The sequence below is a fragment of the Ceratotherium simum genome, chromosome 38, assembly GCF_057802395.1.
Source record: "Ceratotherium simum simum isolate JZ-2026a chromosome 38, ASM5780239v1, whole genome shotgun sequence".
NCBI classification, from domain to species: Eukaryota; Metazoa; Chordata; class Mammalia; order Perissodactyla; family Rhinocerotidae; genus Ceratotherium; species Ceratotherium simum.
Window position 1 is genome coordinate 13,593,458 of NC_141937.1, and position 27,646 is coordinate 13,621,103.

At 35.9% G+C, this 27,646-nt stretch overlaps 1 protein-coding gene across 1 annotated transcript in view; it reads right to left on the reverse strand.

Moving 5' to 3' along the window:
- Positions 1 to 13,015, reverse strand: part of OPRM1 (opioid receptor mu 1) — a 40,144-nt gene extending 27,129 nt beyond the window's left edge. Inside the window, 1 exon segment of the mRNA XM_014795480.2 lies at positions 12,487 to 13,015. Coding sequence (XP_014650966.2) covers positions 12,487 to 12,779 — 293 coding nt within the window. The 5' untranslated portion in view covers positions 12,780 to 13,015.
- Positions 13,016 to 27,646: the final 14,631 nt, after the last annotated feature.

Consider the following 27,646-nt stretch of genomic DNA (forward strand, 5'->3'; position numbering starts at 1 on the left):
TTATTCTATAAACAGCTTCTCAAAGTTTAGAGAAATAAAACAATTGGACAGACTTCTTAAACCTCCTTGCCAAGCAGGATTCAGTTTTCTCATCCATAAATGGATAGGTTGGTTCAGATCTGTGCTTCTCAATCTTGGCTGCATATTAGAATCACCTGAGGAGCTTGTAGACCTACCTATGCCCAGAAGCTACTCCCAGAGATTCTGGATTAATTAGCCTTAGGTGGAGGTGGGTATCCATATTTTTTTAAAAATCCTTTCCCAATGATTCTAACGTGCAACCAAGATTGAGAATCACTAAACGGAAGATCCCGGAGGCCTTCTCCTTCTGTGTGTCTAAGCATGTGGGAAGATTTTTGCAACAGCTCTAATGTCCCATGAGTTAATTGGAAAGAAACTCAAAAATTTTAATGGATTTTATCCTGGAATTTAGATCCAATTCTCACTTAAGAGATTCTAGAAACTGTGGCATTCTTCAGCTGGACTATATATCATCCAGTTAAAACTCTTCTTAACTTGGTTGTCCTTGCCAAAGAATTCCTGTACATGCCAGAAAGTTTTCTCTGAGCACACCTGATCAAAGAAGCAGTCATTTGGAGACAGATGGTGCCTGAATTAAAGAGGTGAAATCAGGCAGGGAGGAGATCTCAGTAAGTCGTTAGGAAATCATTGAGCAAAATCATGGACAAGAAGCCAAGGGATTAAAAATACCACAGAACACCTCGGTCTACCCCAGTGCTTTTTATCCAGCAGGACAGTCTGAGTTCTAAAACACAAGGAATAACAATTTTTAAAGCCATCTTTGAGAAGTGCAGAAAATAAATTTTTAAAAAATGAGCAAGTTACGTAAGTCAGAAAGAAGAGACAAAAAGGCAAGCAATGAGCTTTTGTGCTTGAAAGGGCATAAAGACAGGTTGAGTGAAGTGAAGCTGCCAGTCACCCTCTGGGTGCGTGGGGGTGGGTGTAAAGTGGCTGGTGTGCAGGCATAGGTGTCTTTGAGGACAGATTTTATATTTGCTAAGAAGTTAATGTGAATTTGCAGATGACAGTTTCAATTTTTCCTAAAAGCTTCAAATGACTGAAGATGAAAATACTGTGAGAAAGCCTAGAAAATTGCCCTCATTTAAGATAACCACAAAGCATATCCAATAGAGGGAAATTTTTCGGAAATGCTATTTTCCAACCACTTACTCCTTAATCACTGGCTAAGGGTGGTAATGAATATGGCGGATCGTCTGGGTCAAATGGAGAGATGGAGGTTGGAGATGGGGAGCTGGAGTGAAATAGAGACAATCCTGTGTGATTACTAGTTTAACCCAACTTCAACATCAGTTTCAGAAAAGCAACATCCTCTGTCATAATAATCTATGACTGCTCTCTGGCTTGTGTTCAACTTCACATTTGTATTGCTATTTTCCGATGTTGAAAAATATTGAAAATATTTCAAGTTGGTACTAGGATGTTTTTACAAAATACTTTGTCTCCATCTATTAAACAACATGCAATCAGATTTGCCAAAAAGACAATATATTCTTATTTTATGACCACTGCAAGAATATAAATTTTATTCAGCACATTCTGTACCAGAGTTTGCCAAATGTCAGCTCGTGGGTCAAATCCAGCCCACCATTTCTTTTCATGGCCTGTCAGCTAAAAATAGTTTTACATTTTTATTTTTATTCTTTTATGTGTATGAGAATCAGCTTGATTGTTTTTAATCTCAGGCTGTAAAAAGGAAGTAATTTGGTAATATTTGTTGTGGCACTAAATAGACCTCAATATAATAATTTGCATCATATAATCAAGTAAACCAAAAGGAAGTTTAATATTTTTGTACTGAATGAAGAATCATTTCATTCTTGTAGAGTACCTTAACAAAAGAAAATATGGCATGATTATTTTGCTGATAATTAAATGCATGGATTTTCATAAAAATCAACTAAAAGATTAGATGAAATTATAAAAAAATACTAGTTACAAAATCAATTGTTTTGTCATTATCATTAATAAGAAATATTTTAGGAACTGAGTTTTTACATTCTGCCTTTTACATCTTCACAGAGCTAGCATCCTGGTAGAATAATCACAAAACAAGTTTATAGACTGTTTTACAATTTTAAATCGTCGAAAAAAATAAAAAAAATAATATTTTGAGGCAGGTGAAAATTATATGGAAATTCAAGTTTCAGTGTCCATATAAAGTTTTATTGGAACATAGTCATGACCATTCATTTGCATTTTTTCTATGGCTACCTTTGAGCTACAATTGCAGAGTGGGGTAGTTGGGACAGAGACCATCTGGTTGCAAAGCCTAATATATTTATTTTCTGGCCCTTTGCAGTAAACATGTGTCACCCCTGATCTAGCCTGAGAGAGGTGACCCCTTTTCATCTGATGGGTATGAGTTGTATGTGTATCTAAATGTAGTAAAATGAAGTGGGATTCTTACTTTGAAATCATTTAAATCCAAACTTTACCTTGGCTCTTGAAAGCACTGTGGCATAAAAAAAGCTTTTCATGTTCCGGATTGCATCCCTATTTTATTTGTGCATTCTCACCCTTCCCAGTGTGGGGGGAGCAGGCTAATTCACAGATCCAGAGCCCTTTTTAGTTTCTTATTAAAAACTAGAGTAAGGATTTTGTGGCTTAAATGTTGCTCTAAAGCTTGTCGAGCTTAAACATCAAGTAATGGTTGCAATTGTACAACTACAGTGCAGTTTCACTATTAGGCAAAAGTTTTCTTTCTGGAATTTAGAGCTTTACTAAAAATAAAAGCATAAGACTTCAGGCAACTGAATGGAATCCTAAATTTTATATATAATCCAGACATCCACTTACTTACATTACATAATCCCAATTCCATTTAACCTTCTATTTTTTGAAATATAAGGGAATCAATTTAATTTTAAGAGTTTTATTTCCATATGCAAAATGAAATATACCGTATATAGTTTTAAATTTGTGTGCCATACCTAGGTATCTAGTGACAGACTGATGATTGAATCATATGAGAATCCAGTTTGTCTTCAAGCTATTTTCTCTGATTATGATAAATGATAATAAAAACACAAAACTTGAATTCATTTCATGAACCTGCCGTCTTATTTAACATGGCACATAGCTTGCTGGTTTTCTTCTTCAGCTGTATTTTTAAAATACAGAAGAACATTGCCTATGCAATCAATCCTCATTATTCATGGATTCTGTATTTGCAAACAAGCTTAATTGCTAAAATTTATTTGTAACCCTAAAATCTGCGCTTGTGGGCTTTTGTAGTCATTCGGAGACACGGGCAGAAAGGCAAAAAATTTGAGTTGCTCTGATGAGCAAGTTCCCAGCTGAGGTCAAACAAAGCAACACTCTGCCTTCCCATTTCAGCTCTCAGACTTGAAACATCTCCTTTTTGAGGTCTATTTAGTGCCACAATTTTGGCATTTTTGTGTTTTTCTTTGTTGGTGATTTCACTGTTTAAAATGGCCCCCAAGAGTAGTGCTGAAGTGCTGGCTGGTGTTCCTAAGCACAAGACGGCTGTGATGCGCTAATGGAGAAAGCAGGTACGTTAGACAAGCTTCGCGCAGGCATTAGTTATGATGCTGTTGGCTGAGAATTCAATGTTAATGAATCAACAATATATATTAAATAAGATGCCTTTAAACGCATACATACAGAACAGAACGCTACATATTGATTAGTTGATGAAAATGTTGTGATCAGAGGCTCACAGGAAGCTAACCCTGTATTTCCCCGTGAAGCAAAGCTTCAGTCTTCTCTAATTCAGTAGTCATGGTGACTTTATAGAACATAAGTACCGGGAATAACGAAAATTGGCTGCATTAACTTCTTACTTTTTCACTCTTTAAAATTTTACTTTCTGTTATTAAATTATAAGAGTAACGATCTAATCCCTATTCAAAGTTTGTGGGTTTATGTGTATATGTGTTTATAGACATATTTGTGTGTGCATTTGAATTTATTATTTGCTGATAGCAATCCACTAGTACAGATCAGTTTTCATGACTCAAGTCATAAAGGCTAAATATGCATGAATAAAGCAGTGAATTGAAGGAATTGTCTGAATTAGAATTTACATTTGAATAATCTGAAGTAAATTTAAAATGCTAAAAACTTTGAATTACACAATATTTTAAAGATGGACAGTTCTTTTTCTCAACTTTGAAATGCTGGATTTCTTAGCTAACACGGAGATAGTTGTAGATCAAGTCTTCAAGGATTACCAAGTGGCATTTTGAAAAGCCATGAGAAAATGCACAGATTTTTCACAGTAGTAGCATATATTGCGGGTTACACTGCAGAGAAATTGGTTGTAGGAGTACTTTGAGGAGGCTGCAAAGAGGAACGGACTCAGGTTTAAACTTGAAGAATAAAAAGGATTTTGTTAGAAAAGGAAATGGAGAGATGATAGATGGAAAATAGAAGGAGTAAAGAAAAAAGTATAGAAGAAATTAACATGTAGTATATTTGAAGACCATGAATGGATCAGGTTGGTTTAATTTATTCAAATATTAATTTAGATTACACTAATATTTTTTAGTAAATCTGAGTGGTTAGTATTTGAATCACTTTAGGACACCTACTTATAGGCAACTGATAAGCTAACACATGATTGAATTAAAAAAAGCAAACTGTACTTGACAATATTCTTACCTGTACAGACACTGATACCCAGAACAGAATCATCTCTCTCTTATTAGATAGAACTCATCACACGTTCCATCATGTGTAAGAGCCCTACCTGCTTTACTCATTGGTTTATAAAGGTTCACTTGATTAGATTTAGTAGAACCACTATCTCCTATCTCTCTGCATCGGTTTTGGAATGCAACATCCAGAATATGATTAATTTCTGAAGGCAAATATTAAAGCGATCTTCCCATGAATTAAAGAGAGAATGAGAGAGAGAGATCAGGGTTTAAGCTGAATCTGAGATATCTGGGTCCAGGTCAAAATCCTTTGTGTGACCCTTGAGGCCAACCATTGGCACTTGCAAAGGCTTTAACTGGCAAGCCTCATGGTGGAGAGCCGCCCTCCTACTCAGTTTACCTTCTGGAGGGAGTGTGGTGAAGGACTCATGACCCTCCCCCACCTTCACCAACCATGGTCTTATGTGTATATGCATTCTTATCCCAAATGCCTCCATTTGGAGGCCTCCTTAGTGAGAGACCATTGGCAAGGCCCTTCCCAGGTGCATCTGCTGAGACCTACTTATCAGGGAACCTTGAAGAAACTCTTCTCCACTCTGACTCAGTACTTTCCCACCCGTAGCCCTCCCCCTTTCCCTCCTACTGGCCTCCAGGTCCATAAAATAACAGGATCTTTTTGTTTGGGGCTCCCTGTGCAGCAAGACGATGACCCCCCTTTCTCCTCCCCCACCTCAGTGCTCATACAAGTGACCTGGTGTCTTTCTGTGTGGTAAAATGGAACATTAGGGAGCTGACACCTTTTCTTTTTCAACCTCTTGCTTATACTGTCACAGTAAGTGAATAAACACTTGACTGTGACTTTCAGCTTGGCTCATTGTCTTAACTGACCACTTCAACACTGGGCAACTCAGCATTTTCTCTCTCTGACAGAATCCATGTGAGTTCAGTTAGAATCCAAGGGTGTGAAATGGAATTGGAACCAAGATTATCTAATTTTGTGGGTGATTACTTTTTTCTGTATATAGTATAGCTGGAAAAATTACGGAGAAACAGTCATTGAAGTTGCCATAAGAAATCTTAGTACTAGAAGAGACTTAAGATTTTTACTCCAATTCACACATTTTACGGGTGAGGAGAGAGGTGCAGAACAATGTGAAGTCAATCCACAACTGACACTTGGTGTTCTGAGCCAAGGCAAATCTTTTCTTCCATGCTACTCTTCTTTTCTGAAATTCTGTCTTGGTTCAAGGACCCTCAGCCTGAGGGATTGGTAGGGAAGGAAATAAGGTGTCCTGAAGCAAGAAGAGATGGCTAAGGAAAGGCATCACTATGACAAACTTATTACATGATGCTTCTTGTATATGACATTTCTTGTGTCTCTGTTTTAGCTCACTTTTGAGGACCGTGAAATTTTCTTGAGCCTGATTGTTATAAGTCTCTTACAGTTATTATGCAACTTAGAATCAATGGAGAAGGGAGTGGTAGTGTTTGTCTTCAAATAATTTATTAGAAGGCACAGGGGGCCTTATTTCCTTCACATATCAGATAGCCTAGTGCTACCATCACCGTGAGCTCAACAAGTAAACTGAACACTATACATGACTGTTGCCTACTCCTTGTCCATTAAGCAAAATGTACTAAAGCCTTTTCTGAATCCTGAGGCAGGAAAAAAAAAAAAAACAGAAGGAAAAGCTTAGCCTATGAATTCTCTTGGTAGTTCTAATTGGGTCTACTTATTAGAATTTTTCTTAAGAATTTCTAATTGTTATGAAAAACCTATACTCAATGAGTCTGTAAAGCTCTATTTATTAATCAGATTTTACTGTGCCAACACGTGGTAGCCAGTTACAAAATAACAAGAATGATGAGCTTTGCAGAATCTGAGACAAGATCTTATGTGAAGGTGAGTCATCTTGGAAAGCAATTACAGGGAACAGAAGTGGGGAAGTAGAGGAGTGAAACCGGAAAGGAGGAAGGCGTATCCTTGAAATGGTCACAAAGTGGACCAGATCTTCCGACGTGCCTGTGGTCTGCTCCTCAGAACTGTGTGCCTGAGGGGAGAGGGAAGCAGAGGGGACCATTTGTCCACAGGCTCCCATTTCCCTAGTTAAAGGTTGTTCCATGGGGGGGAAATTTCCTCACATTTCCTCAGGCTGATTCCTGTGGAGGTCGGTGGAGTCAGAGAAGCTCCAGAGCAGAAGGCAAGTGATATAGATGCAGGTAAGGTGAGATGTTACCAAGCTGTATCTGGGCGAAACTGACTGCCACAACAATCACTGAAGTAAATGGTGAGCTGAAGGACGAGAGGTAAGATACAAGAAGAGTCTGAAATAATACGAAAACCACTGTTTTAAAGTATTGCCCGAGGGGGCCCTAGAAATTCCATGTGCCTTAGGGACAACAATGGAGAGTGGGACAGAGGAGGCAGTTGAGCAGTGCTCTTGGGCTCCCCCACATGATTAGTTCTGAACAACTCTTCTTTGATCTGCTTTGTATATTGGCTTCCAAGTTCTTGAAATAAGTGTCTACACCTAAAAACAACTTTGGAGACTACTGTCATCAATCATTATTTCACTTAAATATACATTAAACTTTGTGAGGGTTAAAGATTTGAAATTCTCATATTTTAAAATTTCACACAACATTTAGTCTTGGTATTTATCATCAATATATTTTAAAATGTCATAGTGTTTTATATTACTTACTAAAATGAGTTTATCTTTTCCTGCTGACTGAAACAATTTGATTTTAATTAATACCTGAAGTGGAATACTAGAAGAAATAACATTTTCAATTTTTATTTGTAAAGGATTTTCCAAGATGTTCAAAATCCCAAAGTGAATATTGTCAGAATTTATCATTTGAATGACATCTTGAGGTAATCAGAAACCAATTATTTTTATTTCCTCCTTAGAAGTAGAGAAATTATGTCTGGGTTATATTCATGAACAGATTTACTTGTTGCAGCAATTGCTGAAAATTTTTTTCTGAATATTGTGTATAAATATTAATGGAAATAGTTTGGGAAAACACTTGTAAAGAAATCTTTAGAATAATTTTTAACACAAATTTAGCGATAAGTTAAAAATATTCAGGAGAGTTAGTGGCCAAAGTTTTTGTTTATTTTTATGTTGTTTTGTTTGACATCTGGTTTCTACTATTGATCTGCTAGAACTAGAACAACTCTGGGAAAATAGTGAAATTATTTGTATAACATTAATGTAAAATATAAATATTTAATATATAAAATTTGAAGAACATGCTTAAAAGCCTGTATTTTGTTTATGGAAACACTCATGTGAAATAACAGTTTAAAAATATGCATGTGAATAATAACCACCAAATTTATAATAGTGATAGTCTCTGGGAAAGGAGTATAATGGGAGAAGAAATGAGGTTTCTTATATATATTATATATTTTTTATATACTGTATTATACATTACATATAACATATAAATTATATATAATTATTATATATGTATATATAAATAATATTATATATAATATAATATATATTACTAGAAGTATGCATAATTATTATAATTATATATATATAGTTTTTAAAGGTGAAGACATTTTATTCTCTATATGTTCCTTTATGTTGAAAATATTTCATAATGTATAAGATAGCTCATTCTTTCAAGAAAGAAAGGAGAGAAGAACAAGAAACTCAATGATAACTTTGTGCAAATGACAGAGACACAGCTTACAACAGAGAAAAAGGAAAGCAACTTAGTGTTCTCAGGACACGCTGAGGAACAGATGTTGCCGACAGAATTAGCACCTTTGTGGGAAATAGCAAAGTTCAAATTGTAATAGACGATACTAGAAGCTTTCCATTGTGAAGTGAAAGGCATACTATTAAATTCTTATGTTTCAATGTAAACCATTATATTCAGGACAGATTTTCATTAGTTAGGGTTTTTCCCTCTAAATCCGTACTCTACCTAGGATATTTCATAGTTTTTATAAAAAGGAGGTAAGCTTTATTAGTATTTGAGCTTTCTAAATAAATTATTATCTTTTTTATTTCCTGAAAATTACTAGTCACCATATTCAGTGACATATGCATTCAAATTAATTTGTATGTATATATGTATTTGTATACACATATGTATAAATACATACATATATATCCTTAAGTTAGATAAAACATTATTCCTTATTTTCTCAGCTACTTACATCTGAATTAAGTAAAAAAGCTGTACTTCAGTTCCAATCAGTCCTGATTGATCATTTTGTAGTTTAAATCTGAATCAAATATTTAGTATATATAGCAAGTATAAGCTCATAGGACGTGTTTTAAAATCAGAAGTACTTTTCAATGAAAGAAAAATGACAATAACATCTTGCATATATTTAAATGCTCTTCTCTGATAACTAGTCATATTAAGAATTTATCTAGTCAAATTAAGAAATAGTCTTAAAAATGAAGGCAATATCATTGGCCCTCTTCATTGGAACTTTACTTGGAAGGATGGTTTAAACAGCCCACAGAGATCTAACAGTTTCTAACCCTCTATTTTTTTCAACAGTGTCTTCATAGACCTTGTTCATGACTACATGGGGAAATCCTTTTGGGGAAAAAAAACCTCAGAAAACAAACACACCTGGGACTATATTAGTTTTTACAGTTATGTAGTAATAAATACTATATTAGTATTTACAGTATAATTCTATATTTTGGTCAAATATTTTCAATAGGTAAAACATTCCTGGTGGCTATAACTGTGTATTACTTTGATTTATTTTTTCCCTTAAAACATTCATGACAATAATATACTATCATTCCATTTTAAGTGATTGCTACATTTTAAAATATTTTTATCACCATATTTTCCAGAATGCAAATTTTGTGGTAATTTTTATAGTATTATTATCCTGCAAGTAATTTTTTTCTTTAAAACCAAAAAAATTTCGGGTGATAGTTAAAACATTTCTATTGTTTAACATCTGGATTTTAAATCTTTAGATCATATGACAGTATCTCTTTTCCTCCTCTATGTTCCTCAGAATAGCACCATGTAAGAATTCTACTTATGTTACACGATTTAATAATGTTGTTGATGAAGATATGATGATGATGGAGTTGAGACATAGAACAGAAGAGCATTAATCACAGCAGCTGTATTTACCAGTTATTTTTGCTGTTTTTGTCGCCATAGTCATCTGAGCCTCATGATTCACTCAATATGTTAAGACATTCAAATCATTATTACCTTAATCTGGTTAGAAAGCTGTAACTAGTTGACCATTCAAAAGTATTTGTTGAATTTTAAACAATAGCAGAAAGTGAGCATTTCACCTCAATACTTTAATAGACGCAGCATTATACTCATCTTTTTACAGAGGCACTAATGTCCCTGAACTGGTCATTTGGTAGTGAAAACACCACAGCCCGGAGACAGTCTAGTTAAATATTCTCAGCTAAATAGACATACTTTCTTCAATCCCTAGATGCTTTCTTCATTACTTCATTGGTCTCTGAGCTGTCTATTTTTCTGTTTCATAGTCATAGTCCCAGAGGGTTACCTGACCTTGGAATTAAACACCCAACTTCCCACAGGTGGGTGTTTGGGGTGACCTTTCAAATTGTACCACATTTTGTTAGAACTTGCAGTACGGAGAAGTAAAGAATAATATCACGTTCTCAGTAAGAGGCAGTGTCACCGTCCTTCTCCAAGTCATCAAGAGGTCAGAGGTAATGTTTTAAAACAAACTCACCCAACTAACAATCTCTTAAACACGCGAATAAGACCAATCTGCTTATTTCACAGCCGGTTGGTTCTCTACCGGCTCTCTCTTTATAGAAAACTACAAACCAGAGGGATGAAAAATAAGGAAGTAAAACACCAAGGAAAGCAATAAAAGAGAATGAAAGATTATGCTTCAGATGACAGGATTTCTAGATGCTTTTGTAATTTCTCTTTATCTTTTATTCTCAAAGATTCCAGAGGTAAATTTGGGATAAATGATTATTTCCACATTATTCCTGCTAACTAAACCTACACTGTCAATCTTTTAGTTGAATTAACTCAAATCGTGATTTCCCATTCTAATAAACAGATTTTATTGGCTAAGAGTGATTCAGTGGTATTGAACTAATGAACTATTTGTTCTTGGAGAGATCGTTTATATCTTCCATGCCTCAGTTTACTCACCTACCATAGATAATGTCTAAGGTCCCTTCTAGACCTATAAGCTTACGATTCTAAGAATTTTCTTAGGAAAAATGAGAAACATATTTTCCCTTCATAAGGCAGGCCTTTAATTATGATTTTTATTGTCATAACTGCAGAATGAGACTTGGTTTTTATCTTTGATGTGCATCTTTGCATTGGATTACATCAAGTAAATGTTTTTTAAAATAAATTCTTCCTTGATTCTCTTCCTGGATTATTTTTTTCTGTTGTTAGCCTTTTCCTCAATAGATGGTGCTCTTTTCTCAGAGACACTACTTATCTTATTCCTCATCAAACCATCAGGGAAATTAGTTTTACTCTTTGACAATCGTTAATTAAACAAATCAGACGTATAAGTAGAAAGAATCGATTACAAGCAACTTGCAGTACCTTGATAATGAAAGCATAATGGGGAAAATGATTGTTAATGATCAAAGAGCTCCATTGAAACCGGCAATATTGCTGAATAGATGAAGCAAATGTAGCTAAATATGAAAATGCCACGTTCACTACATACATGGAATCCCTAGTAGGAAGAAAACTCCAAATCAGGAGCCATTTTAAAGTGTTAAAATGTTTGTCTATTTTAACAAAAGTGAATACATAATATTCCATGTTAACATGTAGGACTTAATATACACATCAACCCTAGCACAATCTACATCAATCTCATTTAATATTGAGAGCTCGCACACTCTTTGCCAAATAAACTTGGAGTATCTGGGTAAACAGAAAGTGGGCTGCAAACTATTTTGAAATAATTTTACTGGATAAAAAACACTTTTTTTTTTCCAGAGCGACATTACAACTTCCTATATAATTGTTCATAATCCAGAATTATGCTGCTTTTCGTTGCTTCTAACTGATTCCCATTTTCAGAGACACTGAAAAACAGACACATCCTGTAGTTCTCTTGAACCACCCTACCTATTCCAGATTCAATTTGTGACTCCTCTAGTAGATCTGCAGCTGCCAACTGCCAACTGGTCTAGGCAATACAACTGTCATGTTTGTTACAACAAAGTAACATTATTTACTGTGGAGAGACAGCAGGAAAACTTCCTCTATAAGTGTGGCCTGAGGCCGGAAGGAAGAGGGGGGTATAGGCGACTGTGACAAGGGAAGAGGAGGGATGGGGTGGTGGTGCAGCCAAGCACACAGAAACCAGCAGTAGTAGGAAAGTTGCCAAGGTTCATCTCTGAAAAGAACTGAGAAGGAGACCTGGCCCTCCAGTTAGGGAAAACGAACTAGAATTCCTCTTCCATTACTCACAAATTACTATTTCCTCAGCTCTGCCAAAGGGACTGTGGGACTCTGTGCCCAAGAGCCCTCTTGACTCAGTATAAGCCAGCTCTAAGACAGAGATTTTTTTTTTTTTTTGCCAGAGCTTTACAGCTTTTACCAAGCAACTTCTCTGTTCTTGAAATTTTTTATTCTTTCTTTATCAATGGAGGGAAAAACAGAAAAGTAGATTTTTGCACTCAAACAGCAACCACTCTATCCACTGTCGCTCCCACATTCTCCACTGTTTGCCTCCCTTCTCTTATCCTCCCGCCAAACACTCTGCCTGGGGACTCAGGTGTCCCTTTTTGCCCCCATTAGCCGCCGAAATCTCCGTTCGGAGCCCTGGCGCCTTCCTTACCTGACAATCACATACATGACCAGGAAGTTTCCGAAGAGACCCACCACGCACACGATGGAGTAGAGGGCCATGATGGTGATGGCCGTGATCATGGAAGGACTGCCGGTCGGAGGGCACAGGCTGTCGCTCCCGCCCAGCTCGGTACGGTTCGGACCGCATGGGTCGGACAGGTTGGCATCTACGTGGGAGAAGTTGACCCAGGAACCGGAGCTAGGTGCTGGGGAGCAACTTGAAGAGTGCATGAAGGGATCAGTGCAATTGCTGGCATTTGTGGGGACGGCGCTGCTGTCCATGGTGCTGACGGCCGGCTGCGACCACGTTGGGAGGTAACCGCGAGCACCCGGACTTTTCTCGTTCCACGCGCCTCAGCCTCTTCCTCTTGCCGCTGCTACAGCTCCTGCTGTTTCTTACAGAGACCAACCCTGGCGGAGCCAGAGAGGAGCAGAAGAGGAGAGCTGAGCATCTGACATTATCCTCTGCTTGTAGCCCCCTCCCACCTTAGTAGTTCAGAGACACATCCCCAACCCCAAACCGCTGAGGGGAGGGGAGGGAGGGCTGTGCGGGATCCGGAGGCTGGAGGGGAGGGAGGAGAGAGAAGGGGTGGATTTTGCGCAAAGCAATCCAAGGAGTTGGTCTCCCCACTCGGCACTCGTCCATGCAAACACCTCTAAGGAGGGGCAGAATGGGGAAGGGAGTTAAAAGAAAGGGTGGGGAGAGAGACAGAGAGTTTTTGTCAATAGTAAAGCATAGAAAAGGGGTCTGACATCATTCTATTTTTCAGTGTCGTTTTCTCTGTATAATATGACAGTAAGGACGTTGGCTTGAAGCAACCGGGACAACTCTAACATCCCAATGCTCTTCCGTCTCTACTGCCTACCGCAATCATTAGGGGCAGGGGGTACAAACTCCACTTCTTTAGTCCTCCTTGCCTCAGTCCCGCACATCCACAATAAGGTAACCGTGTTTTTCATATTACTAAATGAGAATTTCCAACCCTTCAAACCTGCCTGAAACAAGAGAGAGCTTTTCTCTGAAAAAAGAGAACAAACTTTTGTGGAAGAAACCTATTGCCTTTACTCCATATTCCCCGATTTCTCCTAGAGTAGAAGCTCTAGTTGTGTCTGATTTCTATCTGGATGGGGAAGAGGCTCAAGGACTGGTTACAGAAATCAGAGATTTGTGGCATCCAGGAAAGTCAGCGAAAGATAATTATGATCCTCCACATCTTAAATCTCATAGATCCAGTTGGAATCATTAATTATCTCTTTTATCTCCAGACTACCTATGTGGACATGTACTTCTCAGTAGAATATTGTCAAAATCAAATAACATTTGCATTATTTCAGCCTGTTTTCTAGTGTAGAGATTCCAGAAGGAACTACTTAGATATCTTGTGTGGAATGGCCCACACAAGGTTGAGGAATATGGGCATATTTTTAAATTTGATACCTCTCTACTAAGTCCACAAATGCTTCTATTTTAGAAATAAATTTGTAAATCAACCAGGATTAAGATTTTTTTTGTTAAAATTTACATTAATTCTGAAGTAATTTTCATTTCTGTACAGGTGTATATTTGTATATGTATATATATTTTAACAATAAACATTAGCATTAAATATCCCCAATTGGTTGTAGAAAGTTACACTCACGGGGAGCAGGGAGAAGGGTGGGTTAGGGAGCTTGGAAGGAACATTTAATTCCAATACTATTTTTACCATTTTCTTGAAAACAGATAACTCATAGGTAAACTCCACTAATCATAGGTTATTTTGCCAATGTTCAGTATTATTTTAATCCTTTTACATTAAAGGGTTTAATTTCAGCAATAAAACGTTATAGAGATCTCATAGAGACTAATAAAAATACCTTACCACATATTCTCCTATGAACTAATACATCAACTCACTCACGTTGAACTGAAATCTGTCTGCCGTTATTCAGTCTCTTGAGGACACACAGAACCAGTACAAGCTTACTTCATGTGAAAGATAAATAGGCACAATGTAATAAAACCTGGCCTTGGAGTCAAATCATTTTGTGAATCTTAGATTTGTAACTTTTTAGCTGCATGAGTTTGGATATGCTACTTTAACCTCACTGAGTGACAGTTTTCTTATCATTAAAAAAATGTTAATAATACCTCATATGTCTGTTAGCAGGATTAAATGAGATACACAATGAAATGGTAGTTGTTTAATAAACGATAACTGTTGTTATTACACTTCATATATTTGAAAATAATTGAGTAGTCTCTTCTACAAGTTAAACATTAGTTTCCTTCGGCTGCTTCTTATAAGATGTAGTTTTGAGTTTTTTCAGTATCTCTTTTCTATTCACGTTATAGTTTGTCTATCTGCGCTTAAGGTACAGCTCCAGGGCTAAAAACAGTGCCCTAAGTTTGGCCTGACCAATAAACACTGAGCAAGATTATAAACTTCCTCTTTCTGCTGATACAGGTATCGAAGGGTCCCATTCACTTTTTTTTTTTTTTAAGTCACACTGCTCTCTTGACTCTCCATAGGTTTAATATTGACAAAATTCCCTAAACATGATCCAAGTCTGTTCAAGAAATATTTATTAAAGATCTACTTTGGACCAGGTGCTGGAGTTACAAAAGGTAGATACAATTGTTTTTGAACACAGAAGCTTACTTCTTATACCTGATGAGTCATGTTTTTCCTCTCCTATAAATTTATAAATATTCTAGACGGATCTGAGTACAACACTATAAATTTTTTATTTTTACATTACATCTTCTTAGTTAGATCCAGTTCATGATTCAAATTCAATGAGATCTTTTGGAATGGTGTTTCTGTCATCTTTTGTATACGTACTTCCTACCTCATATATATTTTATTTACCTTCCCAGCTTTATATACTCTACAATAATGTTCCTGAGGGCAGGCTTGCTCACTACATATACTTAATACATAGTAGACTCCCTCCCTCTCACTCTCTCTATGTATGAAATATACATGTATATGTACATATATAATATTTTAATTCAATTGAAATATAATTAGCATATGCTTCATAAATGCTATGGACTGAATGTTTGTATCCACCCCAAATTCACAGGTTGAAATCCTAACGCTCGATGTGATGGGATTAGGAGATGGGGTCATTGGGAGGTAATTAGGTCACTCTTAATGAATGAGATTATTGCCCTGATAAAAGAAATTCCGGAGAACTCTCTAGCTCTCTTTCTGCCATGTGAGGGTACAATGAGAAGATAGCAGTCTGGCAGTCTGCAACCCAGAAGGGGGCCCTTACAAGAACCTGACCATGCCAGCGCCCTCATCTCAGACTTCCAGCCTCTAGAACTGTAAGAAATAAATTCCTGTTGCTTATCGGCCACTCAGTTTATGGTATTTTGTTATAGTAACCCAAACTGACTAAGACAATAACATCATCTGGGTGATTTTTAAATGGCACAGCTTGAAAACAAAATATGTTTAAGAATACTTCACTGACAATGTTTTGTCCTTTTTAACTCAGTACGCTCCGTTAACCTGCCAAGATTTAAATGTATAGACACATGGACTGGCCAAGTGACTCTTCTGGAATTACTGTCAAAGAGCAACTCAATTCCCATTGACTTTCTCTGGAAACATGATTTGTTTTTCATTCTATTTTATAAAAAATGTAATCATCCTATGCAGTAGGAATTTGAACTTAGTGCTTCAACCATATATTTTTAATTGAAATTTGATGTTTTCCTTTTCTACTACTCTCTCTCAAGTTTCATTAAGGATAATTATTATGTCTATTTTAATTGTAGGATTTTCTAGATATCATTGCATGTCTTTCTTTAAATTGTACTAACATCTACATCTCAGTATCTCCCATCTATTAAATATACAACTTGGGAAAATGCAGAACAAATTTAATCTCTTTCAAATATTTTAAGATAGCTTTGAGAAACACAGAGAAGAGTTGTTATAAAAATAACAAATTAATACCACTTAACATATAGTATAAAAGGACCTCAAATTCCAGCTTCCATTGTATTATATTTCCTACCAGAGTTGTCTCAAGTCTACTGTGAAAGCTCAAGTCTCCTGTGAAAGGAGATGGGCTGTAAATAAATGAATCAATTTATTACAAACCTAATTATTTTATATAACATGGATTCTAACCATATAACCTTTAGTTTCCTAGAGCCTTAGTATGTTATCCGATTAATAGGAATATCTGCCTTTTTGTTGATATTTTTCCATAGCCTAGATTTTCTATTTGAAGAAAGAAAAACTTATCTATCAGTCAACATTTAACATTGCTATAAAAGCCATATTATACAACATTTTTTCATTAAAATATTTTCTTCAAAACAAGGCATTTAATAATAGCTAGAATGAATCCCAGGCAAGTGCTAAAAGTCACTCTTCTTCCTTGTATTTCAAAATATATTGGCTTTAGTTATTCATGTAATTGTCATCATCCCAGACTTATTTTAATAGCTTAGTCCTGATTTTTTTTGAGAGTAGCTGTTAATGGAACACATGATAAACAGCTACTAATGAGGAATACAGACATAAATACTATGCATAAAGCTATCGTAGTGGTTTGAAGCACAGGAAAAAAGGGACCATCATTTTTACATTGGAAGAGTTTCATTGGAAGAAAATTTTATGTATTTGTTTACAGACATTTTCTATGTTATCTAACATCTAAATGTGTATAACTAATCAGAATGTAAATTCATTATGATGCAATATTATCCTTGATCACTTTAGTGTTGCACAAACATCCAGTGAAATGGAATAGGTACTCTTATTTACATGGTAAAAATAAAACAGAAAGGAAAAAAAAACTTCACAACTACCTCAACCTGATCAATCTAAGAGAGAGACATCTGGGATAGAGTGGGCAAAAGTCCTGGACTTTAAATTAAAAAGCAGCTCAAAATCCAGACTCTTTATTTACCTCCCTGTGACTTAGCTAAAATTACTCGTGCTTCCTGATCCTTGGTTTCCTCCTCTGTAAAATAAAAATATGAGAATTAACTTCAAAGCAGTGTTGCAGGACCATTTGTATATGAAAGAATTTATCCTTTGTCTTTTGGCTTTTTATATCTTGTTGTATGTGGCCTGGAGATTAGCAAGAAGAATGATCAGAAATATTGCACTATATTTAATAGCATAGAATTGACCTTGAAGGACTTGACTCTTTTAAGGGCCTGAGGTGGTGTCTATGAGTCCAACTCTTTCAAATAATTCATTTAAGCAGCTAGTTTAAGTGATTCATCAGTGTAAATATCGTTCTTAAAATCTGGAACCTCATTTCGATTTGAATCTTGCTCTTCAGTTTTCAGTTATAGAGGACTGCCATTTCTCTAGTCAGTCTCTTATCACTTTATATTTAGAGGAACAGTTGTCAGAATTTTTGGTCTCAGGACTTTTTACACATTTAAAAATTATAGAGGATTCAAAGAACTTTTGTTTATGTGGGTTATCTTTATCACAATTTATCACTTAGAAATTGAAACAGAAAAATTAAGTAACATGTCTTTATCAATTCATTTGAAATAACAATAAACTTATTATATGTCAACATAAATTTTTTAGGGAAAAACTGTATATTTTCTAAAATTAGAAAATATTTAATGAGAAGAATGGCTTCCTTTTACACTATGCAATGATTTTTAATGTCTGGTTTAGAAGAAGATATTTGGATTCTCATATCTGCTTTTGCATTCAATCAGTTGCAACATGTTGTTTGGTTGAAGTATATAGAGAAAATATGGCCTTGCAATACGGTTGGAATAGGCAAGAGTATTTTAGTGGCCTTTGCAGATAATCGTAGACAGTTTTCTTTGATAATCAACCCAAACTTAACAAGTGCTTATTTCTTAAATGTTAGTTGGAATGTGGACATTGAAATCATGTCAGCGAATTTTTTTGTCCTCTGTTACATTAAAATCCATTGGTCTATCTTCCACTTTGAAAGAATCTGCTACTCATGCATGGTTCTGTAGCATTATGCCTTGATCACCTGGAAAATATTGCCTTATGTCAATTTTCCAAATGCTTAAACATTCCATTATACAATATCAAAAAATCACATTTATTAATATCACCACTGATATTATAGGAAAGTTCTTCAAATATTGAGATGATGTCAAATTGATAAAGGAAGACAAAATTTTTCCAATTTCCAATTTTACTTGAAAGATTGAATTTCATCATTGGCAATAAATGAATAACTTTCAGTTTTCCTTGAATTGACAGGCTCTCTTCCTTCATTTTCTACAAATATGCAATTCTGAATACATACAGTTTATCTTTCAATCATTCTTGAAGTAAAAATAGTATTCCATGGAAAAGTTCAGTTCACAACTAAAACAATCACACCAGAATTTTTCCTTGAGAGACAACCATCCTACTTTGGTGTGAGGCAGAAGTGCTTTGTGTGTACTTGCCATTTCATCACATGGAATGTCAAAAAGATATATACTCAAGGGTCAAGATTTAAGAAAATTAATAATTGTTACTGACCCATCAATGACATTTTAAAAGTGAAACTTTATTTTCTTTTCTGTGAAGAACACAGTGACTACTAGCACAGTTTGGTGTCACTGCCTTGATTCCTGCTAAGTTGCTGGCAGTTTTCCCCACCACTTCTTTTTGCATCATTAATGCAAATTTCAATACAGTGAAAAAGCCATATAACTTTCTAGAATTACTATGAAAATAGTTTCAACCTCATGGATCCCTTGAAAGAAGTTTAGGGACCCTGGAGTCATGGACTACAGTTTCAGAACCACTAATTTGGACTATCATAAATATTTTCTGCTTTCTGCTTTCATTTCCTATCAATCCATTGAACATATATATCAGTGCTATAAATCTTCCTAAAATTGTTCCTTGAGCAAATCACTCCTTTGCACCATAGCCTTCAATGACTCACCAAAAAGAAATCCTTATTAATCTGTATAAGAATCCACATAACTCTATGTTTCTTTTCCCTTGATTAATTTTACCGTTTTTCCCCTCCCTGAACTTCCATGCACCACGCATCACAGAGGAAGTGATGGTGCAGCATTTTTCTAGCACGTTAATTCTGCATTCAAACGGTTACACATCTGCCTTTGTACAAGGAGACCCTCTTACTTTGGTGTTAGTACAATCAGACTATTCCGTTTTCCTTAAGAAATGGCTCATTATTCATGTTTTTATCTCTAACAAAGCCCTGCCCTCAATCTTCCCTCTATTTTCTCACAGCCCCATTTACTCCTCCACACTTTAAAATCTGGCCTTTCTTTCTAAGGATGTTAGGGACTTTCATAATGCTAACCTAATGGTTTTTAGTCTTATCTTACAGGATCTCTCTTCCTGATACTCCTTACTGTCTCTTTCCGCAACTTCATTTCTTGATTATCTTACCACTCTGATCATTCCTTTTTGTTTATCTTAATGATTCCTTCTTCTTTTCTTGCTCCTTAAAATACTGACGTTTTTCAGCATTCTCTCAACTAACCTTCTCAACATGCTCTTCCAAAGTAATCTCAACTCACCTTTGATTTTAACCTGTATGTTGATGGACCCAATCTGCATCTCCAGCTATGACCTTTACCTAAATCGTCAGATTCTAATACCCATGGGTTTGGTAGACATTTCCACTTGGGTACCGGAAATGCCATATGTCCAAAGTGTTTTCACATTCCTATCCAAATACACTTCTCTTAATGGCATCACCACCCCCTGAGTCTCCCATCCCAGAAACCTGGCAGCCATCCTTAGCACTTCCAACTGGGCAGCATTATGTGTGGTTAGGAGCATAAACTCTGGTGCCCCATTTATTGTTAAAATCCCATTTTAACCACAAACAAGCAGTGTGACCTTGGACCACTGACTTAAATGGCTGATAAAATGTTTTTTCATCTATAAAATTGGGTTCCCTTGAGTGCCTCCTTCATAGGGCTTTTATAGGCATTAAATGACTTGTTGATGATAAAGCACTTACAAATGTCCTTGGGACATGTAAACATGATATAAATATTTGCTAAATAAAGTCATAGACTGCTCCCACTCCCATTTTATTCTCACATTCAATCACCATGATTGCTGTTTCTACCTTTTACATTTCCTCTCATTCTTGCTATCACTCTTCTAGTTCAGGCTTCTGTCACTCATTTAGAATTACACAGTAAGCTCATAACCGATGTCTCTTTCTTCTACACATTCACCCTATACACTGTTGCCAAAATGAGACGTTAAAAATGGAAATCTGACTGTGCCCTACTGATCATGCTTGTTGGCTCTCCATAATTTATAGGATAAAGTTGAGTCTCTTGTCATACATGGTCCTTTAGGACAAACCCTTCTAGCTTCCTCTTTGGATAGTCACTGTTTACACTTTGCTTCCCATGAATACTGAAGAGCCTGTAGGTCTTGTACTTGCCATCGTCTTTCTTGTGCCTGTGTTCTGCTCATTTTCTTCTCTAGCACACAGGAAGTATTTAATAAATATTTGTTGACTGACTGTAGGGCACTGTTTTGGTCCTGTTTGACAATGTAGCACAATGTAGCACAATGGCACAGTGATGAAATATATCAGACCTTCAGTAAACATTTCTGTAGCAACCAATTGTCAGGAAAGGAGCAAAGACCCAATGGTTAGATGCATCTAGACATGGAGCAGAGTATCTCAGACCTTAATGCATTTGTGCCAGACAATAAACTAGTCATTTTCCCTGTAAGTTCCTTTAGTAAAATAATAATTTAAAATCGTCTAAATACCAATATTTTTATATTAATATTAAGAAACAATTTTTTTTTGTTTTGTTTTGCTTTGTTTTGTGAGGAAGATTAGCCCTGAGCTAACATCCATTGCCAATCCTCCTCTTTTTGCTAGTGAAGATTGGCCCTGGGCTAACATCTGTGCCATCTTCCTCTACTTTATATGGGATGCTACCACAGCGTGGCTTGATAAGTGCTGCATAGGTCCACACCAGTAATCTGAACCTGGGAACCCCGGGCCATCGAAATGGATCACCTGAATTTAACTGCTATGCCGCCGGGACGACCCCAAGAAACTGTATTTTTAAAATAAGATTTAAAGAAATATAAACTCCTATTCACATAGCTTTGGATGGAATTAAACTGTCATAGATTTTTTTCTTTAATTTTTGTTTTGTTCTTATTGCTTTTAATATAAAATTAAAACAGAGCTCTACTATAACCCTAGAATTAACTTATGTTTAGGTTCTTTCTGGCTGTAATTTCTCCTCATTACTTTCTATTGTGTATTCTACAGTTCATCAGCATCCATTTGCAGGTTCAGAGAGATGTATTAATATAACTTTGCTTTATTTTCTTCTCTTTTCTGTGGCACCTTTTCTATGGGAGCAATGAAAGCAAAACACATATATTTTATTTATTTATTTGTTTGTTTATTTATTTGTTTATTTATTTTTATTGTGGTAACATTGGTTTATAACATTATATAAACTTGAGGTGTACGTCATTATATTTCAATGTCTGTGTAGACTACATCATGTTTGTCCATCCACATTGTTGCAAATGGCAAGATTTCATCTTTTTTATGGCTGAGTAGTATTTCATTGTATATATACCACATCTTTATCCATTCATCCATTGATGGACACTTAGGTTGTTTCCAAGTCTTGGCTATTGTGAATAATGCTGCAATGAACATAGGGGTGCACGTATCTTTTTGCATTTGTGTTTTCATGTTCTATGGATAAATACCCAGCAGTGGAATACCTGGATCATATGATAGTTCTATTCTTATTTTTTGAAGAATCTCCATACTGTTTTCCATAGTGGCTGCACCAGTTTGCATTCCTGGCAGCTGGTATAAGGGTTCCCTTTTCTCTACATTCTCTCCAACACTTGTTATTTCTTGTCTTTTTAATTATAGCCATTCTAGTGGGTGTGAGGTGATATCTCATTGTAGTTTTTATTTGCAATACATATATTTTTAAAGTTGTTTTTAACTCTGAATTCTTCCCATCTTAATATAATTTTTCATCTTTCAGTGAATAGATTGCAGAAAATTTGATGTAGGACAATATTTATCACCCAAACCTCTTCTCCAATCTCCCTGTACTTTCCAAATTCTGTAGGGAAAATATCCCACGATTTTCTTTACTAAAAACAAATTTGTTAGAGGGAAAGCTGAGAGCATATCTGTGATTAATATTATCCATTCTCCTTTTTCTGGCTTAAAATTTTACTTTTTTTCTCCTCAATTATCTTGAATGGGTCCAGGAAAACAGTAAGACTTTTGATTCAAGCAAGTAAACACTTCCAAGCTCATTCGTTTTTCTTTTTTTTTTTTTTGGTGAGAAAGATTAATCCTGAGCTAACATCCATTGCCAATCCTCCTCTTTTTGCTGAGGAAGATTGGCCCTGAGCTAATATCTGTGCCCATCTTCCTCTATTTTATGTGGGACACCTGTCACAGCATGACTTGATAAGTGGTGCATAGGTCAGTGTCTGGGAGCTGAACCTTTGAACCCCAGGCCGCTGAAGCAGAGTGCACGAACTTAGCCACTATGCTATCAGGCCAGCCCCTCCAAGCTCATTCTTGATAATACACTGCTATTAAAAATTTTAATTCTTAAAGGGACTAGACATAGTTCTATTTTGAATTTTTAAAATTTTTCTGGGCATCAGAGAAAAGTTTTAAAATCCTAGTGTTTCCATAATGCCTCTCTATTTTATTTTCTTAATAAGTCTAAGAACCTTAAGAGCAAAAACCAGGATTTACACTTTGTAAATATGTTAAAATGTCTTCATCTTAAATGTAAATGTATACCTTAATACCATGAGGAGACTCATAAGAATACAATATGTCAGGTATTCTACTAATTTTTAAGAAAACATACCTGAATATAAATATAAATAGGAATATGTCTCTTCAAACATTTCCTGATAAGAGGCTACAGAATTATCAATGACAGCCCATGGCATTTCTAGAAAATCTCATCTGGAGCTGTGTTTCCTTATAATTATTGATATATCCTTAATATAGCTGCAAGTGTTTAAGTCTTCACTATTTGAACGTAAAACTGATTTTCTGGAATAATAGAAAAAGTCTTTTAGAGCCAAATTTACGTATTGTGCTTACATGATTTTATTTTGAGTTTAAGAAAAGAGAGTCTTAGAATATGGACATGGAATTTTTTTTAAAACTTGGCTTATATACTTTTTGGAGGCAGTTTCAAGATTGATTCTTGAAATGGCAAGTATTTCTAGAAATATATAATCTTACAAAATGACCATTTTGAAAAACTACTTCTGTTTAAATATTCTTGTTCAGAGTGCTTAGTATAAAAAAAAAAAAACATTTAATTTGCTGTCATATTGCACATTTACCACCTTAGAAAATGTCAGTCTTACGTATATTCAAATATTTCAAGAGATCATTAAAGCATAAAGGGGGCACTGTTTAATGTATGAGTCTATGTTTGAGCTCAGAGATGCTCCATGGAGGGGACATAGAGACCCGCACAAAGAGAAGGGGAACCTATAAGTTGGACCAAATAAGATGATAGTATTGTTCAGAAAAATTGTGATATAATGAAATTTTTTATTTGCGGGAAAGAAATTACATGTTCAGAAAGAGAAGAAAGGGACATTAATAGAGGTGGGGGTGGAGTACCTGGGAGAATAGCTTAATGATGGATGTAAGGAAGGTGGGCTTTGCACCCAAATAGAAAATGCCTTCTTTTTTCCAGAGATGTATGAAACATGAGGAGAAAGGTTATTTTAGGTCTTGGCATAGTAGTGTTTTCAGGACTTCAGTCCTCATTCCTGGGCCTGAAGCTTGGTAAGAGAACGACATTGTGCTTAAAAGAGACTATCTAACGCATTTTCCTGGGGAAATGTAAGTTACCTTAGTCTATTTTTATTATTCACCAGAGCAACAATTGGGTTTTGACTGCCATATTTTTGATGAATAGGATCAAGTAAAGAAGAAGAATCGTTGGGGAACAATACAAAATGAGAGAGGACTTTGACCCCGTGGATATGGTTTCTTTATGGGAAAATAATCTCTTCTGTGTTTGCACGTGGGTGCCAATAGCTGAATGTTAAACAAAGTCAGAAGAAATGAGTGACTCTTTTGCCTATGGTTTCTTTGGACAGTGCTGTGAATAGTCACATTATTCTACATGGTAAATAGTTCAGTGCCTTTCACATGGCATGTGATCATAAACGTATTATTTGATGAATTGATGGAGCAGTTGACTTATTTGACTAAATGGATTGAGTGGGTAGATGAGAAAGGACACAGCACAGTTGTATAGTAACAGCATTTCCACTTAAGTGGTCTGATTTGATTTTCAAAACAACCCAGTTGCTGTACGTTGAGTAGGAATTATTTTATTTCCATTTCACTAATTCAGAAACTGAAGCTCAAATTATTTCAAGAGCTTAACAGTGGTCACCTGTGCAGAAAATAGTAGAACATGGACTTGAGGAAGTTAGCTGTTAGGGAGGCATCATGATTCCTTCACTCTTCTGTTCTTTGTCCCTACTCCCAACATATGAGTACAAATAAGACATTTTCTGGGAGCCTATTGTGTGCCAAACACTGTATTCCGTGCTTTACCTGGAATACCATATGAGGTAGGTACTACCATGACTCTCTCTGTCCAGGTGAGTAAACTAGGCTCCTAGAGAAGGTGCAGTGAGTAACTTCAGAGACTCTTTTCTTTAGCCACTGCATTCTGCTGTTGATCATGTACAACCTGTGCACCAATGCCATTAAAAGCCTAAAGGAGACGATGTCCATCCTAAACACTTGGGTTTATACACATGGCCAAACACACTATGACCATAACAAATCCTGGGTAGAATTTTGGCCATGGCAAATAAATAATATTCACATATTCATTTTATTATTCAATATTAACAAATATTTTTTGGGCAACAGCTAATGTACCAGGCACTGGAACCAAGTGCTAGGTTGAAAAAGTGAACCAAAGCCCCTATTTTAATGGAGCTTACATTCTAGAGGAAGGGAGGGAAGATGAGTTGGGAGAGACAGAGAGAACCAATTAGTTTATGATATACTGTTGGATGGGGATAAGTGCTAGGAAAAAACCAAGTCAATTTTGTGTCAAAATCAGATTGATAGTCCAACGAGAAACCAAACTAACAGGTACACTGGGATATTTGTGTTTGATTATATAAATGAGATTATAGCCATTAAGGGAATAAACCCAACTGTATTCTTATTTCCTAACACAATTATTAACTATTGGGGTTTTCATGTCTAAAGTACTCTTTTTTTGGCTTATAACCTGATTTCCAATTGAGAAACTCTCCACTACACTCAATCTCCTTCCCTGTATAATGGAGCACCTATCATGGTGAGAACTACAGTCCACACATATGATGCTTTCAAACATGCCAAAATATCTGATATATAATATTAACTGTAGAAAATAATTTAATGTTATGTTACAAAAGCTGAATTGGAATTTCCAGACTTGAAAATGACTTTCAGTATAAATTCTTCAAATTCAGTGCTAAAACTTAGAGTATTAAAATATGTTTTATCAGCAGTTTAAATCCTTAGAGTGAAGTATACAAAGTAAAGTACATCTAAAGAAATTGAACTACTCTCTGCCCATCACTTTTTTCTCTTCCTCCCTGACTTAAAGGTAGTCATTTTTTTAATTTTAGGTTTTCTCCATAATTTTTTTATTATAAACAGTTACATATACGGGGCTGGCCACGTGGCATAGTGGTTAAGTGCTGACGCTCCGCTGCTGGCGGCCCAGGTTCGGATCCCGGGTGCACACTGATGCACTGCTTGTCAGGCCATCCTGTGGCGGCGTCCCATATAAAGGGGAGGAATATGGACACGGATGTTAGCCCAGGGCCAGTCTTCCTCATCAAAAAAGAGGAGGATTGGCAGATGTTAGCTCAGGGCTGATCTTCCTCACACACATACACACAGAAAAAACAGTTACGTATATGTATTAATAGTGCCCCTCTTCCATTCTCAGATAATTGTTAGCACATCATACATTTTTTTTCTCGTCATCACTTTCTTATGCTTTTTGCATGTTCATTTTACAATCTGCTATTTTAGTAAGTTTTCCTGGAGATAGCACATAGGGATATGTAGAGATATGTAGAGATCCATTCCTTTTTATAGCTTTAAGTAACCCCTTTGTGTGGATGTACCATAGTTTATTCAACCAGTCCCTTTTTAACGGACATTTGAGTAATTTTCAGACTTTTGCTATTACAAATACTAGTGCAGCAAATACCCTGTGCTTCTCGTATCTTCTGCCAGTGTGTCTTTCAGATAGATTCCTGGAGTTATTGCTGGGTCAAAAGTTGAATGCATATGTAATTTTGCTAGACATTATTAAATTCCTCTCCTTGGGAATTTTACTTTTTGCAGCTCTAACAGAAATACATGAGTGTCTGGTTCTTCATCAATTTAACAACAGAGTGTGGTTTCAACCTTTTGGATTTCTGTCAAGCCAGCAGATGAGAAATGGTTATGTCAGTGTAGTCTTAATTTGCATTCTTCTTATCAGTGAAGTTGAATATCTTTCCTTAGAGTTAAGAGCCACTTGCCTTTAGTTTTCTTTGAGCTCTCTGTTCAGGTGTCTATTTCATTTAAAAACTAAAGGGGCCAACCCTGTGGCATAGTAGTTGGGTTCGTGCATTCTGCTTCCAGCAGCCCAGATTCGCAGGTTCAGATCCCAGGTGCGGACCTACACCACTCATTAGCCACACTGTGGTGGCAACCCACATATAAAGTAGAGGAAGTTGGCACAGATGTTAGCTCAAGGCTAATCTTCCTCAGCAAAAATAAAAAATAAAACAAAAAAAGATTATTAGCCTTTTTCTTCTGTATTTTAGGAACTCTTTATATATTAAGGATATTAACACTTCAGTTAATAGTTTTTCCCAGTTTGTCATTTGTCTTTTTTATTTGCTCATGGTGTCTTTTGCCATGCAAAAAGTATCTTTTTATTTTATGTATTCAAATATATCCACGTTTTCCTGTATTACTTCTGGACTTTGAGTAGTAGTTAGATTTTCCTACTCCCAGGTCATAGAGGAATTTAGCCATGTTGACTTTTAGTACTAGTATGTTTTATTTTTTACTATCTACTTTTTGATACTTTTGGAATTTATGCTCATTTATGGTGTAAGAGA